Source organism: Phaseolus vulgaris, chromosome 2 (genome assembly GCF_000499845.2).
Source record: "Phaseolus vulgaris cultivar G19833 chromosome 2, P. vulgaris v2.0, whole genome shotgun sequence".
Lineage (NCBI taxonomy): Eukaryota > Viridiplantae > Streptophyta > Magnoliopsida > Fabales > Fabaceae > Phaseolus > Phaseolus vulgaris.
In genome coordinates this window covers 38,625,479-38,642,222 of record NC_023758.2, presented here as the reverse complement: position 1 = coordinate 38,642,222, position 16,744 = coordinate 38,625,479, and the positions used below count along the sequence as shown (strand labels likewise).

The following is a 16,744-nucleotide window of genomic DNA, read 5'->3' as shown; positions in this document are numbered from 1 at the left end:
TGACCCACGCGAGTTACTAGAAAACCCAACCATCTCCAAGGACTTTGTTTAGTGAAATATATGAAATACCTATTTAGAAAAATAAAATAAAATTGTCCAAGAGAATCACATGGAATTTTGGGTTATTCCATTTTTGAAAAGAAGAATGATTGGTATGAAAGGATTACGTTATATACCTGAATACTGAATGAGATTGGCACTAATTGGTTATTTTTGTAGCTAGCTTTAGATATTTTGTCTGTAGCTATTACTCTTCCATCATTTGGTTCTACAAACACCAGAAATCAGCACTTTCTCACCCTCTATAATTTCTAATTATGATAATGTTCTTCTTCAATCTAATTCTGTAAAATTACTTAGTTTAATTTGACTGTTATGTTTACATCATCTTATGCAACTTCGTGTTTCCTTTTTATACTTCTATTACATAAAATTTAAAACAATGTATAATACATAATATTACGAGATCATATTTATATATTTTTTTTTTACACAGTGTGGTAAGTGCTCTCATTCAATTGACGTCATTTTTTTTAAATAAGACGTAACCAGACAAGACAAATAATCATTAAAAAACCATTAACTATTAATGGTTGTTTTTATACAAAGGTAAACAAATTGTTTTTAGCGAAATCAATATTATCACTATATGTATATAATCTTTAGACACATATAATCATTAAATACATATTTTTTAGACAATCGGGTTCTTTATTAATTGGTAGAAGGTTTTGTATTGGACACGTATTTATTTATTCTTTTTTAATAGATATATTAGCACACTAATACATCAAGAAAGATATCGTAATACGAAATAACTAATTTAATATTTAACTATATTTATTATCATAAAAACTCTTGTTAATTTAGGGACAGTCTATTATTCATTGTTTATATAATAGATATAAGAGTTTCATAGAATACCCATTGAAGATAACAGTGCAATGTCTCCAGGCCATATGTGAAAAGCTGTTAAGGATTCTGTAGCTGCGTGCACTACTATCAACAAGTCAAGACCTACACTAAGCTTCCAATGGGATTACTCCAACCAATTCATCTACCTATCTTTCCTTTAATTTTATTGCTATATTTTATTTTTTATTTGATGTGGAGAGACACTGTATATTTGGTGCTTAATCTCATATAGATATTAGTAGATAGATAAAAATAATTTTATGTATTCATTATATATGCTAGAAATGATAATGATAATAAATTTGTAATTGTTTTTTTTATTAGTAAAATTATTTGCGAATAGAATGAAGAATTAGGTGCAGTGGTCTAGATTAGAGTGAACATGTAACACCAGATAACAAAATACTGTATAATTAAATCACAAAAAAAAATTAAAAATTCAAAGTTTTTTATAATATCAAATAATTATAATTTATATAATTAATTTTACATATTTCATCGCTGTAACTCTTAAATATATATAAGTTTTGGACGTGGTACGTTATTATTAACATTTTTTACACGTCCAAAACTTATATATAAGAGTCACCACTATTAACATTTTCTACACATCCAAAATTTATAAATTTATGTGTAAGAGTTATTGAAGAAGTGCTACTCTTCATGCTCACAACTTTGTTATTTTCAACATCACAAAATGCAATTATGATGATCAAGGCATCATGTGAGGGAAGCTTGATGATTAACCATACATTTTTTTCTTATTTCGATAATGAAAATAAAAATAAAGGAAAAGGATAAAGTGTGGGAAGTACAAGTCAATTAATGCAAAAAATAAATAAATATATCCAACAACATCCTTACCTCCTTATGTATATTCTTCATTATCTATTATCACATTAAATAAAAAAACATAAATACTTTATATAAGTTTATCTCGTAAGATTACATCATATTTTTAATAAAACTTGTCTAACTATATTATTAGTTGTTAAAGACAAGTATTTTTTTAATATCACTCTTAATTGTAAATTTTAAGTTGTAAAAATATATTTATAAAATTTATAAAAAAAAATATTTACTTGAAGGAAGATGAGCTTATGATGAATATATTCTCTTTTATGTGTAATTTTTTTCTACTCAATACCTAAAGACTTTACCAAATTGTTTTCTTGATAACTTTTTTCTATTTCATGTTGTGTAATCTCTTGTGGCCAATGCATAATACATTATTGTTTTGCATTAAATACATTGTGAGTTGAATTTAAGAATAGATTACAGACATTTCATAATTGAGCTCCTTTACTAATTACTCAATTTGCTTATCTTTCCTCATTTGGAGCTTGAAAACATTGTATTGTTATTCTCTTGTAATAAATAAGTTAATTAAAAATTAATTTACTTTTTAGCCAAATAATAATTTATTTATTTTAAATCATTGATAAGTTAAAGAAAAAATATAGTTTTTATTATAACATAAAATTGATTTAATAAACAATTTAAAAAATAAAACTAAACACAAAAATATTAGAAGTAAAAGGCCACAAATTAATAAGTTTGTTAACAAAATATAATAGATAAAATCAAACAAATGATTTTAGTAAGAAATTATTAATATGAAAAAAATCTACCGTATAAATTATAAACTCCAAATAAAAATAAATTTGTATTTGCAATTCAACATTCTTATTAAATTTTACAATCATTTATCACAAGTGTCTAAGAATCAGTTTAAATTGGTTATATAATTGACATTTAACTTACAACTAGAATATAATAGAATATGTTTTAGCATTTTTAAAACATCTAAAAGTTCAATTTTAATCATTTTATAAAATACTATATAATTAGAGACAAAAAAAGTGGAGCATTTTAAAATTAAAAGAATAGAAAAAACAGAATTTATTGGAGAAATTAAAACTTAGTTTTAAAAGATTTAAATAAATAAAATCCATGTTTTAGGAATTATAACTTAATAAAGTTATCCAAATTTAAATATAAATAATTTCTACATAAGCATATTATTCACACAATTATTATAAAACTATATTAGTTCATAGAATATAAAGAGTCTTATTCCCATGAGGCATGCTTCTTTTTAGATTAATCAGAAACATCACACCATGTTTTGATCTTAAGCCAAAACTCACAAAATTAAGATTAAATTTTTTTGAACTGAGAATTAATATTTTTATAGGGTTGATAGCAGAAGCAGCATACCCTTCCTCGTCACAAACACTGAACGCCGCAGCTCTGTAGTTTGATCGACGCACTCTCTCCACCTCAATCTAACAATGTCTATAACCCAAAACCTCGCTACTTCACTCTCTTCTACTTCTTCTGCTTTCTTAGCTCCCTCTTCCTTCAATTCTAGGTATTTAATTTCACTTCACCTCACCTTGTTCCTTTTTGTCACTTTTGTTCGCAAGAAAAATTGGATCCTACCCACAAATGGTTTTTTTTCTGGGTTGATTCGAAAGTGCATCTTTCTTCACTTTATGATTAAAAGTGTTGAATTTTATTTGTGGGGGTTCATTTGGCTGCTGCAGGGGACACGTTTCATTGCCTGTGAAGAGCGTGGGCATTTGCAAATGCATTGCGACACCCGAGGCTGAGACCGGTACCTTGAAAACTTCTCTTTTCTATTTAGAATTAAGAAATGATGCCTGGATATGGCCATACTAGTTGACACTTAGTGAGAGAAAGAGAACTATGGAGCAATGATTGGTGTTAACGGAGTAATCTTGATGTGGAAGTGTCTACATATTTCTCTTTAAATTTTTTGGTTCTTCTTGTGATTGGGCAATGCTATAATGGGGTGCATACCTCTGTTTAGTGGTTTCTTTTTACAATGCTGTAGTTGACAAGTTTATGAATTCAAATTCTGGCTGGCCATTTCCTTAGTTGTATAGTAGTGTGTATGTTGGAAGGGTTGTTATAGTGGTATAGTTTTGAAAAGAGCATAGTAGTGTGTTGACTAAATATTAAAGATACGATTGAGTGAGATAACATTTATATGTCTTCCTTTTTTCGCTAAGGGTACAAGACAAGGGTCACTCGCAATCCAAATATGGGGAAACTTCAAGCTGGCTATCTATTTCCTGAGGTATGCAATGCTACTGGACCTTTCTGGTTTTGTTACAGTTCTTCCTCAGTTATGTCATTTAGAAACCAAACTCTTAGTTTGGTTATCGCTCGGTGTATAGTTGTTTTCATTCACCACGCATGCTCCCCCCGGATGCTATGTTTTGAAATTATAATTGTACTTCAAATATTTGTTTCTAATTCCTCTCGAGGGAAATGGCTTTTGTTGCTCGAAACTGGAATAATCAAGATGAAGAGCCATTCGTTTGTTGAAGTACGTTGGATTGTATTATGCAGGTTCCCATAATTGAATAATCAAGATGAAGGATTGCATGTCTTTTATAGTGAAATAACAAGTTATTGCGTAAATTAATGTTAACTTTGGAACATTTTAACCACTGCATTTTTCATAACCAACCTCCTCTTTTATGTTTTCTCTAGAAAATTTAAGTCATTTTATTTAATCAGAATCGATGCTCTTTTGGAGACATGAATATAACCCTGACAATAGATGCCTTTCGTCAACATCTAATCATATAATTTTTGAAGGAAAGACTGATTAATTTTGTGAAGTGAGATGCCGAAGCACTGTTTTGCTCTTGAAATTTGCTTGTACATTCTACCTCAAACGGATAAATAAGAATTAGAAAAATATGTATTCCTTTTCTTATTCTTTCTTCTTTTTTATTTGTATACAATTATGTAATGATTAATGAATTTGTATATCTTTCTTTCTTTCGTTCACGCACTCAAACATTGATTAATTCTTTAACAGTGACTACGTTTCTGCTTTTCATGTCACTGACCACAGATTGCTAGAAGAAGGTCTGCACACTTGCTGAAGTACCCTGATGCTAAAGTTATAAGCCTTGGAATTGGTGACACTACCGAACCTATTCCTGAAGTCATATCTGATGCACTGTCAAAGGTAGAACTTTGGTGTGAACAAAGCTGATATTATCTTTAATTTTAGGACATTGGATATTTGACACTTTTTTTCTTAAGTAATTACCATTTTCCCTTGAGGTTGGAGCTCTATGATTAATGATGAATTTTATTAAAGTACCATGTATCATATATTTTTTTAAGTAGCTTTAATTTTGTCATCTTTATAATTCCTTTCATGTCTAGTTATATTTGTTTCAGTTTATCTTTTCTCTATCATAAATAAGTAATATTTTGTAGGTATATTTTTTTTAATCATAGAAGTGTTAATCATGCATAATGCTTTACTAAATTGAATAATACCCGTGTTTCACCGATTTCCATTTAAATACTTGAAAATGTTGTAATTTCCCTTTTGTTCAGAGATCACAAGCATTGTCAACTATTGAAGGATATAGTGGGTATGGAGCTGAACAAGGTGAAAAGGTATGTTGTTTTGACATCTTAAGGAGGGTTTTTCCATTTTCGATTTTTGGTCCTTCCATGGTCTACTTTCCGAACTCATTAAAAGTGAATGCCGGTTATACAGTTTTCCTCCCTTGTTAATGGTTTCTAGACCTACCTGTGCTGTTTTTTTGGGTTTACAATTACTTTATGGTATCAATTCTACATGTGGATTCCTTTCTTTTCTTGGTCCTTGAACTGTTTCAGGAAGAAAAAATGGTATTTTCATCTTATGTGTGCCTGTTGTGCACTATATTCAAGAGGTTTTACTGGAAGAAGTTATGCCTTGAGCCTTGTGATAAATTTGGGTCAGAAATTTGGCCACATTGGCTCATGTTTAGAGGATGGATAGTTGTAGCTTTTTATGTCATGTACCATTCATTATTTTATGTTTTGTTCTTTTAATTTATGTTATCTTTGAAAACTCTGAGAATTGGGATGGATGATAAGAAAACAGCTACTTTGTGATTGCATATAAAATGTTTTCTTTGTATTTAGGGTTGTGAGGTGCCTAAGTTCAATCCTTGCAATTGATGTTAATGTTTACTCTTGGGGGAATTTGATTAGATAAAGACATCTCTAATCTATGCAGCCATTAAGAAGTGCAATTGCTTCAACATTTTACAGCGATCTTGGCATAGAAGAGGATGATATATTTGTATCAGATGGAGCAAAGTGTGATATATCTCGTCTCCAGGTTCATTTGTCTTTTCTTTGTTTTTATTTCTTAAAATATATGATATCCTTCTTAAATTGTCTTTTCTGCCTATCTTGCTCTTTACCTGGACTACATATTCTGATTCAATTTAAAATGTTCTTCTATTTTAATTTTGTGACATGTTAATTGGGTATCTTCTACAACCAATAACTAAATATTCTTCTATTTTCATTTTTTGACAGATTGTCTTCGGTTCAAATGTAAAATTGGCTGTACAAGACCCTTCATACCCGGTAATTCATATTTATGTGATTGGTTAAAACCATTACACTTCCGTTTTGCTCTATGAAGAATCAACCAGTTTCTTGGAAGAATGATTTTATTTTTTCAAGAAATGCTCTTCAATGTAGTTACCAAACCTTGACTTAGAAGTTTGTCTATTACTTAGGAAAGAAGGGCACCGAACATACGTAGACATGTATAAATCACCAATTAATGTCTTTGATTAATGTTTCATCTTTGATTCATATTTTTCTACGTTTTGAAATTATTAACATATATAATTAACTATCTTACTATACTGGACATTGTTGTCCCTTTATCTGATAAAGAGCTAATTGCTAGTTCATTTGATAGTTCGCCGGAATGAGAAGATTGTAACCCAGACTTTTGCTACACAAATTTTAGTAGAGCAAGACTAACCTTTACGCAACTGCATATCTAAATAATTGTGATTATTATACACTAATGAGAGCTTTTGACTTATTCCTTTTTTGTTGGAATGTTTGATTGTTACTCCATTTTTTCAAGTTACAATAAATAAAGCTGCAGGGAATTGGTGTTTTGTTCATGTGGGCTTAGCCCATGTTTGATAACTGATTATTTTTTAAAAATGATCATTTTTTTCAAAATCCTTTTTTCAGGAAACTGGTAAGGAGAAGTCACAATTTCTATATATAAGCTGAGCTAAATATGATCTTTTATAGTAAACTGTGTTGAAACATTGGTTGAAAAATGTTTATAGACAATCAGTTTACTATGTAGAATTATGCAACACAATATTGAATTCTTTTGAAAATGAATTAGATGTAAAATTATGAATGGAATAATATATAGAAAACAAGGAAGTGATGGAACACCAGTTTTATTCTGTTCAAATTTCTAGCCCTTTCTCTAGTATTTGTTCTCTGTAAATAGTGGAACTTTTATTTGCAGGCCTATGTAGACTCAAGTGTAATTATGGGCCAGACTGGCCTCTACCAGAAGGATGTTGAGAAGTTTGCAAACATTGAATACATGAGGTGTAGTCCGGAAAATGGTTTCTTCCCTGATTTATCTTCAATTTCTCGACCAGACATCATATTTTTTTGTTCGCCAAACAATCCTACTGGTGCTGCAGCAACAAGGGAACAACTGACCCAACTAGTTAAGTATGCTAAGGACAACGGTTCTATAGTAATCCATGATTCAGCTTATGCAATGTATATTTCTGGTGACAACCCACGTTCCATCTTTGAAATTCCTGGAGCCAAGGAGGTCAGTCTGTCACTTATAATTTGATGTTTAAAGTCTGATAATTTGTTGTTTACTTCAAGAAAATCTCATGTTTTGGGTACGGGGTTTATTTAGTTTGACCTAAATGATGAATCTATTCGCTTGCACTGTGGTATATCTAGGAGGACGTTATTGCTCATTTCCCTACAATATTGTTACAGTTCTATTATGATAAACACTTATGAAAGACGAATACAAAAAGTAAAATTAAGCAGCCTTTTTTCATGAGTTAAATTTGACTTATGCATCTCAATTTTCAGAAAGTAAGATAAGAGAATTTCTATAAAAGTTACAGCACACTTTAATTTATGGGAGAACTTTAATTAATTTTTCTGTTTTTCTTTTTTTAGTTTTGGAACATCCTTCGTTTGGTATAGAAGATGTCACAGTCGAGTTATTTTACTTGCTCTATTAACTAGTTTATTCAAACAATATTTGAGTGTGCTATTTGCTGGCCACTGAATATTTTGGTAGCCATACATGTGTATTTACTTTTGCAAATGATTTCTACTTTTATTTACAGTATAAACTATATATTTTGGATGATTCTTATTTGATATACCAAGGGGATTACTGGTCAAGTTTTTTATAAATAAAAAATACGGCCAAAAATTTATAAATCAACAAAGAATCTTCTTTTGATGTCTCAGAATAATACCATGAATTTCTGTTGCATATCAATATCCGTAACATCTTACTGACAATTGCAGGTTGCCATTGAAACTTCATCATTTAGCAAGTATGCTGGGTTCACTGGAGTCCGATTAGGTTGGACTGCGATTCCAAAGCAGTTGCTGTTTTCTGATGGATTTCCTGTTGCCAGGGACTTCAACCGAATTGTATCCACTTGTTTCAATGGTGCATCAAATATTTCCCAGGCAGGTGGTTTGGCTTGTCTTTCACCAGAAGGTCTTAAGGTCAGTTATTTTGTTTTGCTTCTAAAGTTTTCTAAAACAGACAATTTCTGTACATATTGTTTAAAATGCCTATCTTCATCCTGCTCCCTTCTCCCATCACTCCCATACATCAAGGTCCACCCAACATCTCATGCTCCTTTGATGCTTCTCAGCTTCTATTATTATGTCATTCTATTGCTCCAACTTTTTCAGCTACTAACTTTATTACTAGCCTTTGTCGTGGAGGTGTGCAATTTGTGGCTAAGGTGGTTCTCTTTAATTGATGTATATTTTAAAGAAGTCGCGTAATAGGGTTGCTTTTTGCATTTGAATGCAGGCTATGCGAGGTGTTATTGGATTCTACAAAGAAAACACCAACATAATTATGGAGACATTTGATTCTCTTGGGTTTAAAGTCTATGGAGGGAAAGATGCACCATATGTGTGGGTTCATTTCCCTGGCCAAAGCTCATGGGATGTATTCGCAGAGATTCTTGAGAAGACTCATGTGGTTACAACTCCTGGTAGTGGTTTTGGACCCGGTGGTGAAGGTTTTGTCAGGGTTAGTGCCTTTGGTCACAGGGAAAACGTCTTGGAGGCATGCAGAAGGTTCAAGCAGCTATACAACTGAATTTAGAATATCTCTTGGTTTCAAAAGTTGTAATCTCTTGGACTGAAGCTAGGCCTGTCTTTAAATAATTGGTTTTCCTTGGAATCTAGATTAAGATGTAAAGACAGTGACAATTGAGACCATGTATTTTGTTACTGTTTTCCCTGTATCTTTCGCTAGCACTCTTTTTGGAAGGTGTTAGAGTTATGTTTCTATGAAAGATTTCAAACTCAACCGTTTTAACTTGGCAGATAATTTTCCGTTAGAAAGGTTATCGGACGATATGTTAGATAGTCTGAAAAGTCCCTAAACGGTCTATGAATCATTAGTTTGTAAATGTGTTCTAAGATACGTTTAAATAAAAGATATTGTTGAGACCTAGACGATCTATCTAGACCGTCTTTTGACCAACTAGATGGTCTATGCACCATTAGATGAATTGATGACTAGAAAATTATTTAGAGTTTATGTTTTGATGAAAATAAATAAATTGAATTGTTGATATGTATCTTGTATTTTTAAACAATGTTTCTATGATTGTAATATTTAGTAGATTCTCTAACCGTCTATAACATGTGTATATAATAGATAGACAGTATAATCAGACGTCTATAACATGTGTATATAATAGATAACATGTGTATATAATAGATAGACAGTATAATCAGACTTGTTAATTGCATAATAAAACAAAATTTAGACTGAATATTTATTATTTGTGACATGAATGATTTAATAATGTTTTGTATAATAGTAGTATGTAGTAGATTTTCTAAGCATCTATAACTTTTGTTATAGGTGATAGATTGTTCATGATAGATGGTTTGATGGATTGTTTATGATAGACGGAAACTTGTTCAAGATAACAAAATTCATACTAAATGTCTTATTGTGATTTGAATGATATAGTTTATTTGTAGTTTCACTGGTTAGTGGAGTTGTAGTATAAAGTAGTCCCTATTGAAATAACTCTATTTCACCTTGTTTTTTTTTATATATATTTAAACTCTATCTTTTCCTAAATAGATTTGTTCAAATTGAAGATATCTTGTAAATATATCTATTTTTTTTTTATCATAGTATAAGTTTCTTTAAACATATTGAATCCAAAACTAATCTTACTCCCAATAGTTCGAAGAATTTTCATGCCCAGATAAAAGCACAAAAGTGACCTTTAGTTTAAAACCATTAGAATTGAGACAAGATAGACACTGATGATACCATTAAGTAGATTGAAACAGGAAAAGATAAGTTTAAATTTTGAATAGTAGTAAATAAGGAATAGAAAAAATTATTCTTTTTGTTTACGAAAGTCAACTTTTCTATTTTTTTTTTCTTCAACCAAACAAAAATATTATTTTCCATATTTTATTTCCTGTCAACCAAACAGTTCATGAAAGGACACATTGCATGGGAGGATTTATTTTGTCACCCTCTTCTCTCTCTCTAAAGTCATGGTTCAAACTCTCCTAATAGCACAAACCTGCCAATGTTGTAAACTTGCTACACCAGCTGATTTAATACATATCTATGTTACATTATCTGAATCTTAGGTATGTCCAAAGGATTCTGTAGATGTTAATAAACTAAACTAGTTCTTAAGTGAACTACATAAAACAAAATCAGACAATTAAAACTGCTCTATACTATTAATCATCTCGGCTTTACAGGTTCTCTTGTAATGTCCAGTTTGATTACACCGACTACAGTGCACTGTATGTTTCTCACGACTAAGGTCATCCACACACATCCTTTTCTCAGGGCGTCCTGGCGGCCGCCGTAATTTCGGTGGCCGTACAACTAGGATATTATCATCCATAGAAGACTTGTCTGTTTTACTCCATTCAAGTTTTGCAGGGATATAGCGTATACCCTCTGCATAGGTATTCCTGTAACTTGCAACAGTAAAACTGTGGGTAAATGCATAGACATCCTTCCGACATGAGATAAGAGCAGCAGCAGCATGAGAACAAGGAATACCATTTAGCTGCCAATCGCGGCAGGAACAAGTATAGTTGCCAATATTTACAATGTCCGATCGATCAGCTGAAAGAACCTCGAACTCTACTTCGTCTGATCTAAGGACTTGATATATAGATGCACGGCTGATGGCTTCGGTCATTAGCTTCTCGGCAGATGGGGCAAGTACAGAGCACCATGAGCTGCTTTTTAATCGCCTGTCATCAAACTCGGTTTTAAGCTTGCTATGAATCCGCTCCATCACCTGGATTATTGGCAATTCCCGAGCATCAAGAATCCATTTAGTGAACTCGTCAATGTTAGAGGATAGATGGCCAAATCGTGTCCCTTTAAAATGCACAAGGGCCCATTGGGAAGGATCAAAATGTTGTAACCATTTAGCAGCTTCAGGAGAGACCTCCTCTATTTCAGCCATTTTCTCTTTAAATGCAATGGTTGTGGTGGCATATGCAGCCTTCCACAGAAGATGGACAAGCCTAGAGTTCTTGAATTCTTTACCAATGCTTTCAGTCAAGTAACGCATGCAGAATGCATGAGAAGAACTTGGGAACTTGCTTCTCACTGCATCCGTAATACCCTTTTGCCCATCTGACAAAAATATAAACTCTGGCATGCATTCAGTATTCCCCTCCAGTACCCTGTGCAACTCAGACAGGAACCATGTCCAGCTGTCATCATTTTCTACATCGACAACACCAAACGCAAGCGGAAACAATCCACCATCAGCATCAAAAGAAGTTGCTGAAAGCAATGTGCTAAGGTATTTGCTTTTCAGCTGGATTCCACCAAGTCCAACAATTGGCAAGCAACCATTAACAAAACCATAGATTGATGCATGAAAGCAAACAAAAAGCCTCTGAAAACGGTTATCTTCACCAGCAGTAAATACCTCTGCAACACTTCCAGGATTTGTTTTCTTAATTTCTTCACAGTATGAAGGAAGTAGGTAATATCCTTCTTCAGAAGATCCATATATAGCTGCAAGACCCCGCTCCTTTGCACGCCAAGCTTGCTTATAAGGTATAGTTATACCATATTGTTTATGGATGTCATGTAAAATATCCTTTGGTTTATAATTGATATTGTCTCGCAATCTTTCTTCAATGAAACTCACAATCCAATCAACAGAAGCCTGATGGTGCCCATTGTTTGCATTCCTCCCACAAGTATGTGTCCCATCAATACTTCTAATAGTGAATGTTGAGGCATTAGGGAGCTTGACTGCACGAATCCGCCATGGACAACCATCCGAGGCACACTTAGCAAAGTAGCGAATCAGGTCACTTTTAATAGTACGAAGCTCAAAATGCTGTGCAATGGCAGCTTCTTTGATTGCATTCCGGAATGCCTTCACATCAGGAAACTCTTGACCAACAAAAAAATTGTACTCTTCCATAGATTCAAGATTTACTTTTTTGTTATTACGTTCTAACTTCTACAAGGTAATGATCAACCATCACTCAAACATGTAATGACTAATAACAGTACCATTTTCTCTATTGTATATGCAAAGAAGCTTCCTCAATATAACAATCTGTAATTATCATTATCAAACAAAAAACATATTAAATATAATTAAAACTCAAAAGGTTCTCTTATAAGTAAAAACGAAAGCATCATCAAGCATGCAGAACTCTACAGAAATACAATGATAACTTCTTACAAAAAGTATTACATTATAAATATAACAATTGAGATATAAAAATTCCATGTGAGAACATTGACACAAATATATGGTTATGTTTGCCAATAAGCCTTTTTGCAGTAGGTGGGTTGGGTGCATGGACCAAACGACGTCCTAATGTTTTTATCAAAAACCAATTCTACTGGCCAATTGGTAATGCTAGACTGCGTCAATTATGTTGACCAGGGTCTAAATGCAACTAGGACCCAGTTGGTGAGCTATTTTTAAGGGTTTAGGGGCATACATGACCTAAGAAGGGGATAGCCATCCCTGAACCTAACATTTCCAGCCAAAAAAAAATGTCATAAGGCAATTTAAATCTAAATCCTTTCTAAAGGTCCAATCAATTCTTAGTCTTCCTCTACCTCTAACTATTTACCTCTCTAATTACACTAATTGGCTTCCATTACTATTCTTACAAGGTTAAACCTTTTTTTGGGGCTCGCTCTCAGTACTCTGTCTCTACTGCAGTCATTCCTGATCTTATCTTTTCTTGTATGACCTCTGATTCTTGTCCCTTTATTGCGTTAGAGTTGAACTAAAGCACCTTTACATCACAAATAACACCTTTATTTCACCCACCCGGGTTGATTCCAATGATTTGCATCATTTTTTATTTCTTCATTGCTTTGTGCTAATAAAAATCCTGAATTGCATGACATATGGTAATGTATAATCTCTCATTTTCACCTCCAAAGTCTTGAAGGAGGCCATGTGGCATCAAAGCTTCCCTCTATAAGGATCACAACTTTATTTTATCATTTAATTCCTCTCTTGACACTTCCACTATAACTATATCATTTGCAAAAAAGGAAAAGAAATTGAGAATCGAGGAACTAGCTCCTCAATATTTCCAGTAAGACCATAAAAGAGGTAACAAGATAAGGACTCGAGATTGACTCTATTTATAAATCTACAGTTATAGGAAAATCTTAAGTGACTCCACCAAGTGTTCGCACACTAGTTTTAATTCCATCACACATACCCAATCATAGGCCTTTTTTCAAATTTAATGAAAACTATAAGCAAAATGTATAAGTTAATTTTAACTTGCAGGAAACTTAACTCATTTTATCTTCTTCTGTTTTTATCCTATAAGTAGTAATTGTAAAAAAAGCCTAAATATAAATGATGCATCGCAAATACCAAAGGGAGTGCTAACTAACACAAATACCAACTCAATCTAAATTGGCATGGATATTACTTTTAAGCAACAGAAAATTCAATAGTCTGTCACTAGTATTCCATTCTCAATCCTAACTATTCCTTTACTCTTTCCTAATCATAAGGAAAGGAAAGTACACGATACTCTAGAAAAGATCCAAGCTCTTCCTGTAAGAGGCAGAAGCCCACAAAAAAAATCCAAATTTGTTCAGTAGAACTGAGACGTAAATGAAGATACTTTGTTGCAGCAGAATAAGAACAAAACAAATTATATTACAAGAGCTGAAAAATTGCATGCAAATTCACAAGAAACAGCTAAGGTACCCACATGCACAAAGAGAAAAAAAGGAATAAAATTAAAAGGGGGAAAAAGGGAATTTTGTGTTGTACCCAAATAATAACAGAGAAAATAAATTTCAGTAGAGACATGAAAAGAAGTGTAATTGGGAGAAGTGGAGTGAAAGGAGAAAGAAAGAGAGGAAATTGATAACCTGAGGATTTGACTAAGAAGAAGAAGAGGGTGAGATCCAATGCAATATGAGTGGAGAGAGAGAGAAAATGGTAAGGCAAGCTTTGTTTAGGGTTCAACATTAAGTAGCTCTCTAACTGTTAAGTCAATATTGTCACTCATTAATAAATATTGGTTCAAATAAAACTCTCATCTCCATTCTTTCAGTCATAATACATACTAAAATGACATAAAAAATATAAAAAAATATTTTTATTTTAAAAATTATACAAATGTTATAATTTTAAACTTGATTTTTATAAGAATTTTTCTGTACTACTGATATGATAACAAATTTAAGAACTTTGAAATAAATTTAAGACTAACATTTAACAATTTCATTTTCATCTATTTTTGTTCTCTTTCAATTTATTTATTTTATTTTCTACTTCTTACTATTCAAGATCCAATCAAAACAAAATATTAATAATTTACTTATTTTCCTAGAAAAAAATTCGGCTCATTTAATTGTAATTTAGTTATTTTCTTTTATGAAAATGAATAAGTAATTCATCGTAAACCACTTTTTATTGTATAAATTAAAGACTGATTTTACTTCTCAAAATTAAAAATTAAAAAAAAATAATTAAAAAAGTATGTATCAATAGATATTATTTTTCCGTGTATTGAAAAAACTTAAACTAATTCAACGTAAATTTATTTTACTTAATCCTACGTTTTTCATTAACTTAAACTTCGATCAAAAATATTTTCAGAGTAAATAAAAATGTATTTTTAATTTTTTTTATAAAATACTTTTTCAGGATTAAATAAAGTAAATGAAATAAATATAATATAAAATAAAACGTTAAGAAAATATTTTTCATTAACTAAATCAATTGTAATAATTTTTACAACAAAAGAAATAAATTTTTATAATATTGGATTTCTTTTATATGGCAGAATAAGTACCATAATACAATGGAAAATTGTTTATCAATTTTATTTCAAAAGTTCATCCCAATAAAAAGTTATAGAATTTATCCTAAGTTTATTATTAAAACTAAATGAAAATTTCAAATTTTGATATAAAACTATGAGATGTAGCTGCTGTAAGCAAAATGTAAAAATCAGGACAAAATACTTCATGAAAAAAAAAATATTTCAGACTTCTCACATAAAACTTAATTAAAACAATTAAATTTTACTTCTCGCATAAAACTTAATCAAAACAATAAAACAATTAAATTAGAAAATTCAAAGTGCAATAATAAAGAAGAACATGTTACCGACAAATATAAAGAAGATTCTTACTCAAGAGATTTTGTTTTAAGATAAACAATTACTGTATTCTCAAGATACTAAAAATTATATAAAAATTCTATTTCATTAATTTTAAATATAGAAATTATACGACAGAAGTACTTTTATTTATAGATGGAAAGGGTCGAGTGAACTTTTCTGACAAAATTAATGAATTTGCTATGGAAGTTCATGTATCTTCATTTATTGCACTATATATAAAAAGTTAAGAAAAAATATGTCACTTTCATCAATCACAGGTTTTGTTGACACAAATTATGTTGTAGATGTCATGCTAAATTTTGCATGCTCAAAACACAAATTTATTTTAAAGAATTTGTTATTATGCAATTCTAGGAGGACAAAATGGTAAAAGTAGCCTTTCCTTTAATCTATCATGCCTCCCTATTAATTAGCACTAAATTAAAAAGTTATTTTAATATTAAATAATATATAATAATTTAAAAGTATTAGTATGTGATTTTTTTCTATATTAGTCAAATTTATTTTTTCGGACAAAATTAGTAAGAATTTTCAATTAATATTGATACGAGTTTATCTATATTAGTATTAATTGAAAAGGTTTTTTTTTGGCTGAGGTTAGCTACAATTATCTTAAGTGATATACGTAAGAGTTTTTTTTAAATGTATACCAAGAGTTTTTGACCAATTTTTTTATTGATATTAGCTACAATGTTCTCCCAACTGAAATTTGATAAAAAAAAAAATCCTACATACTAAAAAGTTTTCTTATTTAATATTCGAACAAATCTTAACCAGCTTGGTCTACATAAAAAAAAAAAAAAAATCTTAAGAATACTAAAAAAAAAAATCTCTATAAGCGTTAATTGCAAAACCTTGACTTACATCGATAAAAAAAAAACCGCTAATGTGGAACACGACAATTTTAACTAATGTTAGTTGATAAATAACATTGACCTACATTGAAATAAAAATAACTTTTATCAATGTTAAGCTAAAACAACCTTAACTATATCAACTAAAAATAATCCTAATTGATTAAAACCGTGTTTATCGCAGTTAATAAAAAGTCATAAGA

General features: G+C 30.8%; 2 protein-coding genes across 3 annotated transcripts; one reads left to right on the top strand and one right to left on the bottom strand.

Annotated features, from left to right (window-relative positions):
- The first annotated feature begins 2,985 nt into the window (after positions 1-2,985).
- Positions 2,986-9,340, top strand: LOC137811930 (LL-diaminopimelate aminotransferase, chloroplastic). The gene is made up of 10 exons (XM_068613790.1): positions 2,986-3,289; positions 3,465-3,535; positions 3,954-4,021; positions 4,811-4,927; positions 5,308-5,370; positions 5,981-6,085; positions 6,289-6,339; positions 7,262-7,582; positions 8,311-8,517; positions 8,834-9,340. Exons 1-10 carry the CDS (start codon positions 3,210-3,212, stop codon positions 9,125-9,127), a joined length of 1,377 nt encoding a protein of 458 aa, XP_068469891.1. The 5' UTR covers positions 2,986-3,209; the 3' UTR covers positions 9,128-9,340.
- A 1,256-nt stretch (positions 9,341-10,596) lies between these two features.
- On the bottom strand, positions 10,597-14,556 carry LOC137811927 (uncharacterized). 2 transcript variants are annotated; one of them, XM_068613787.1, is made up of 2 exons: positions 14,426-14,556; positions 10,597-12,620 (listed from the first exon to the last, which is right to left on the bottom strand). In XM_068613787.1, exon 2 carries the CDS (start codon positions 12,480-12,482, stop codon positions 10,737-10,739), a length of 1,746 nt encoding a protein of 581 aa, XP_068469888.1. In that variant the 5' UTR covers positions 12,483-12,620; positions 14,426-14,556; the 3' UTR covers positions 10,597-10,736. The 2 variants fall into 2 exon arrangements, with proteins under 2 accessions (XP_068469888.1, XP_068469889.1); XM_068613788.1 differs by having other exon boundaries at positions 10,597-12,521; positions 14,426-14,541.
- Between the last annotated feature and the right edge of the window lie 2,188 nt (positions 14,557-16,744).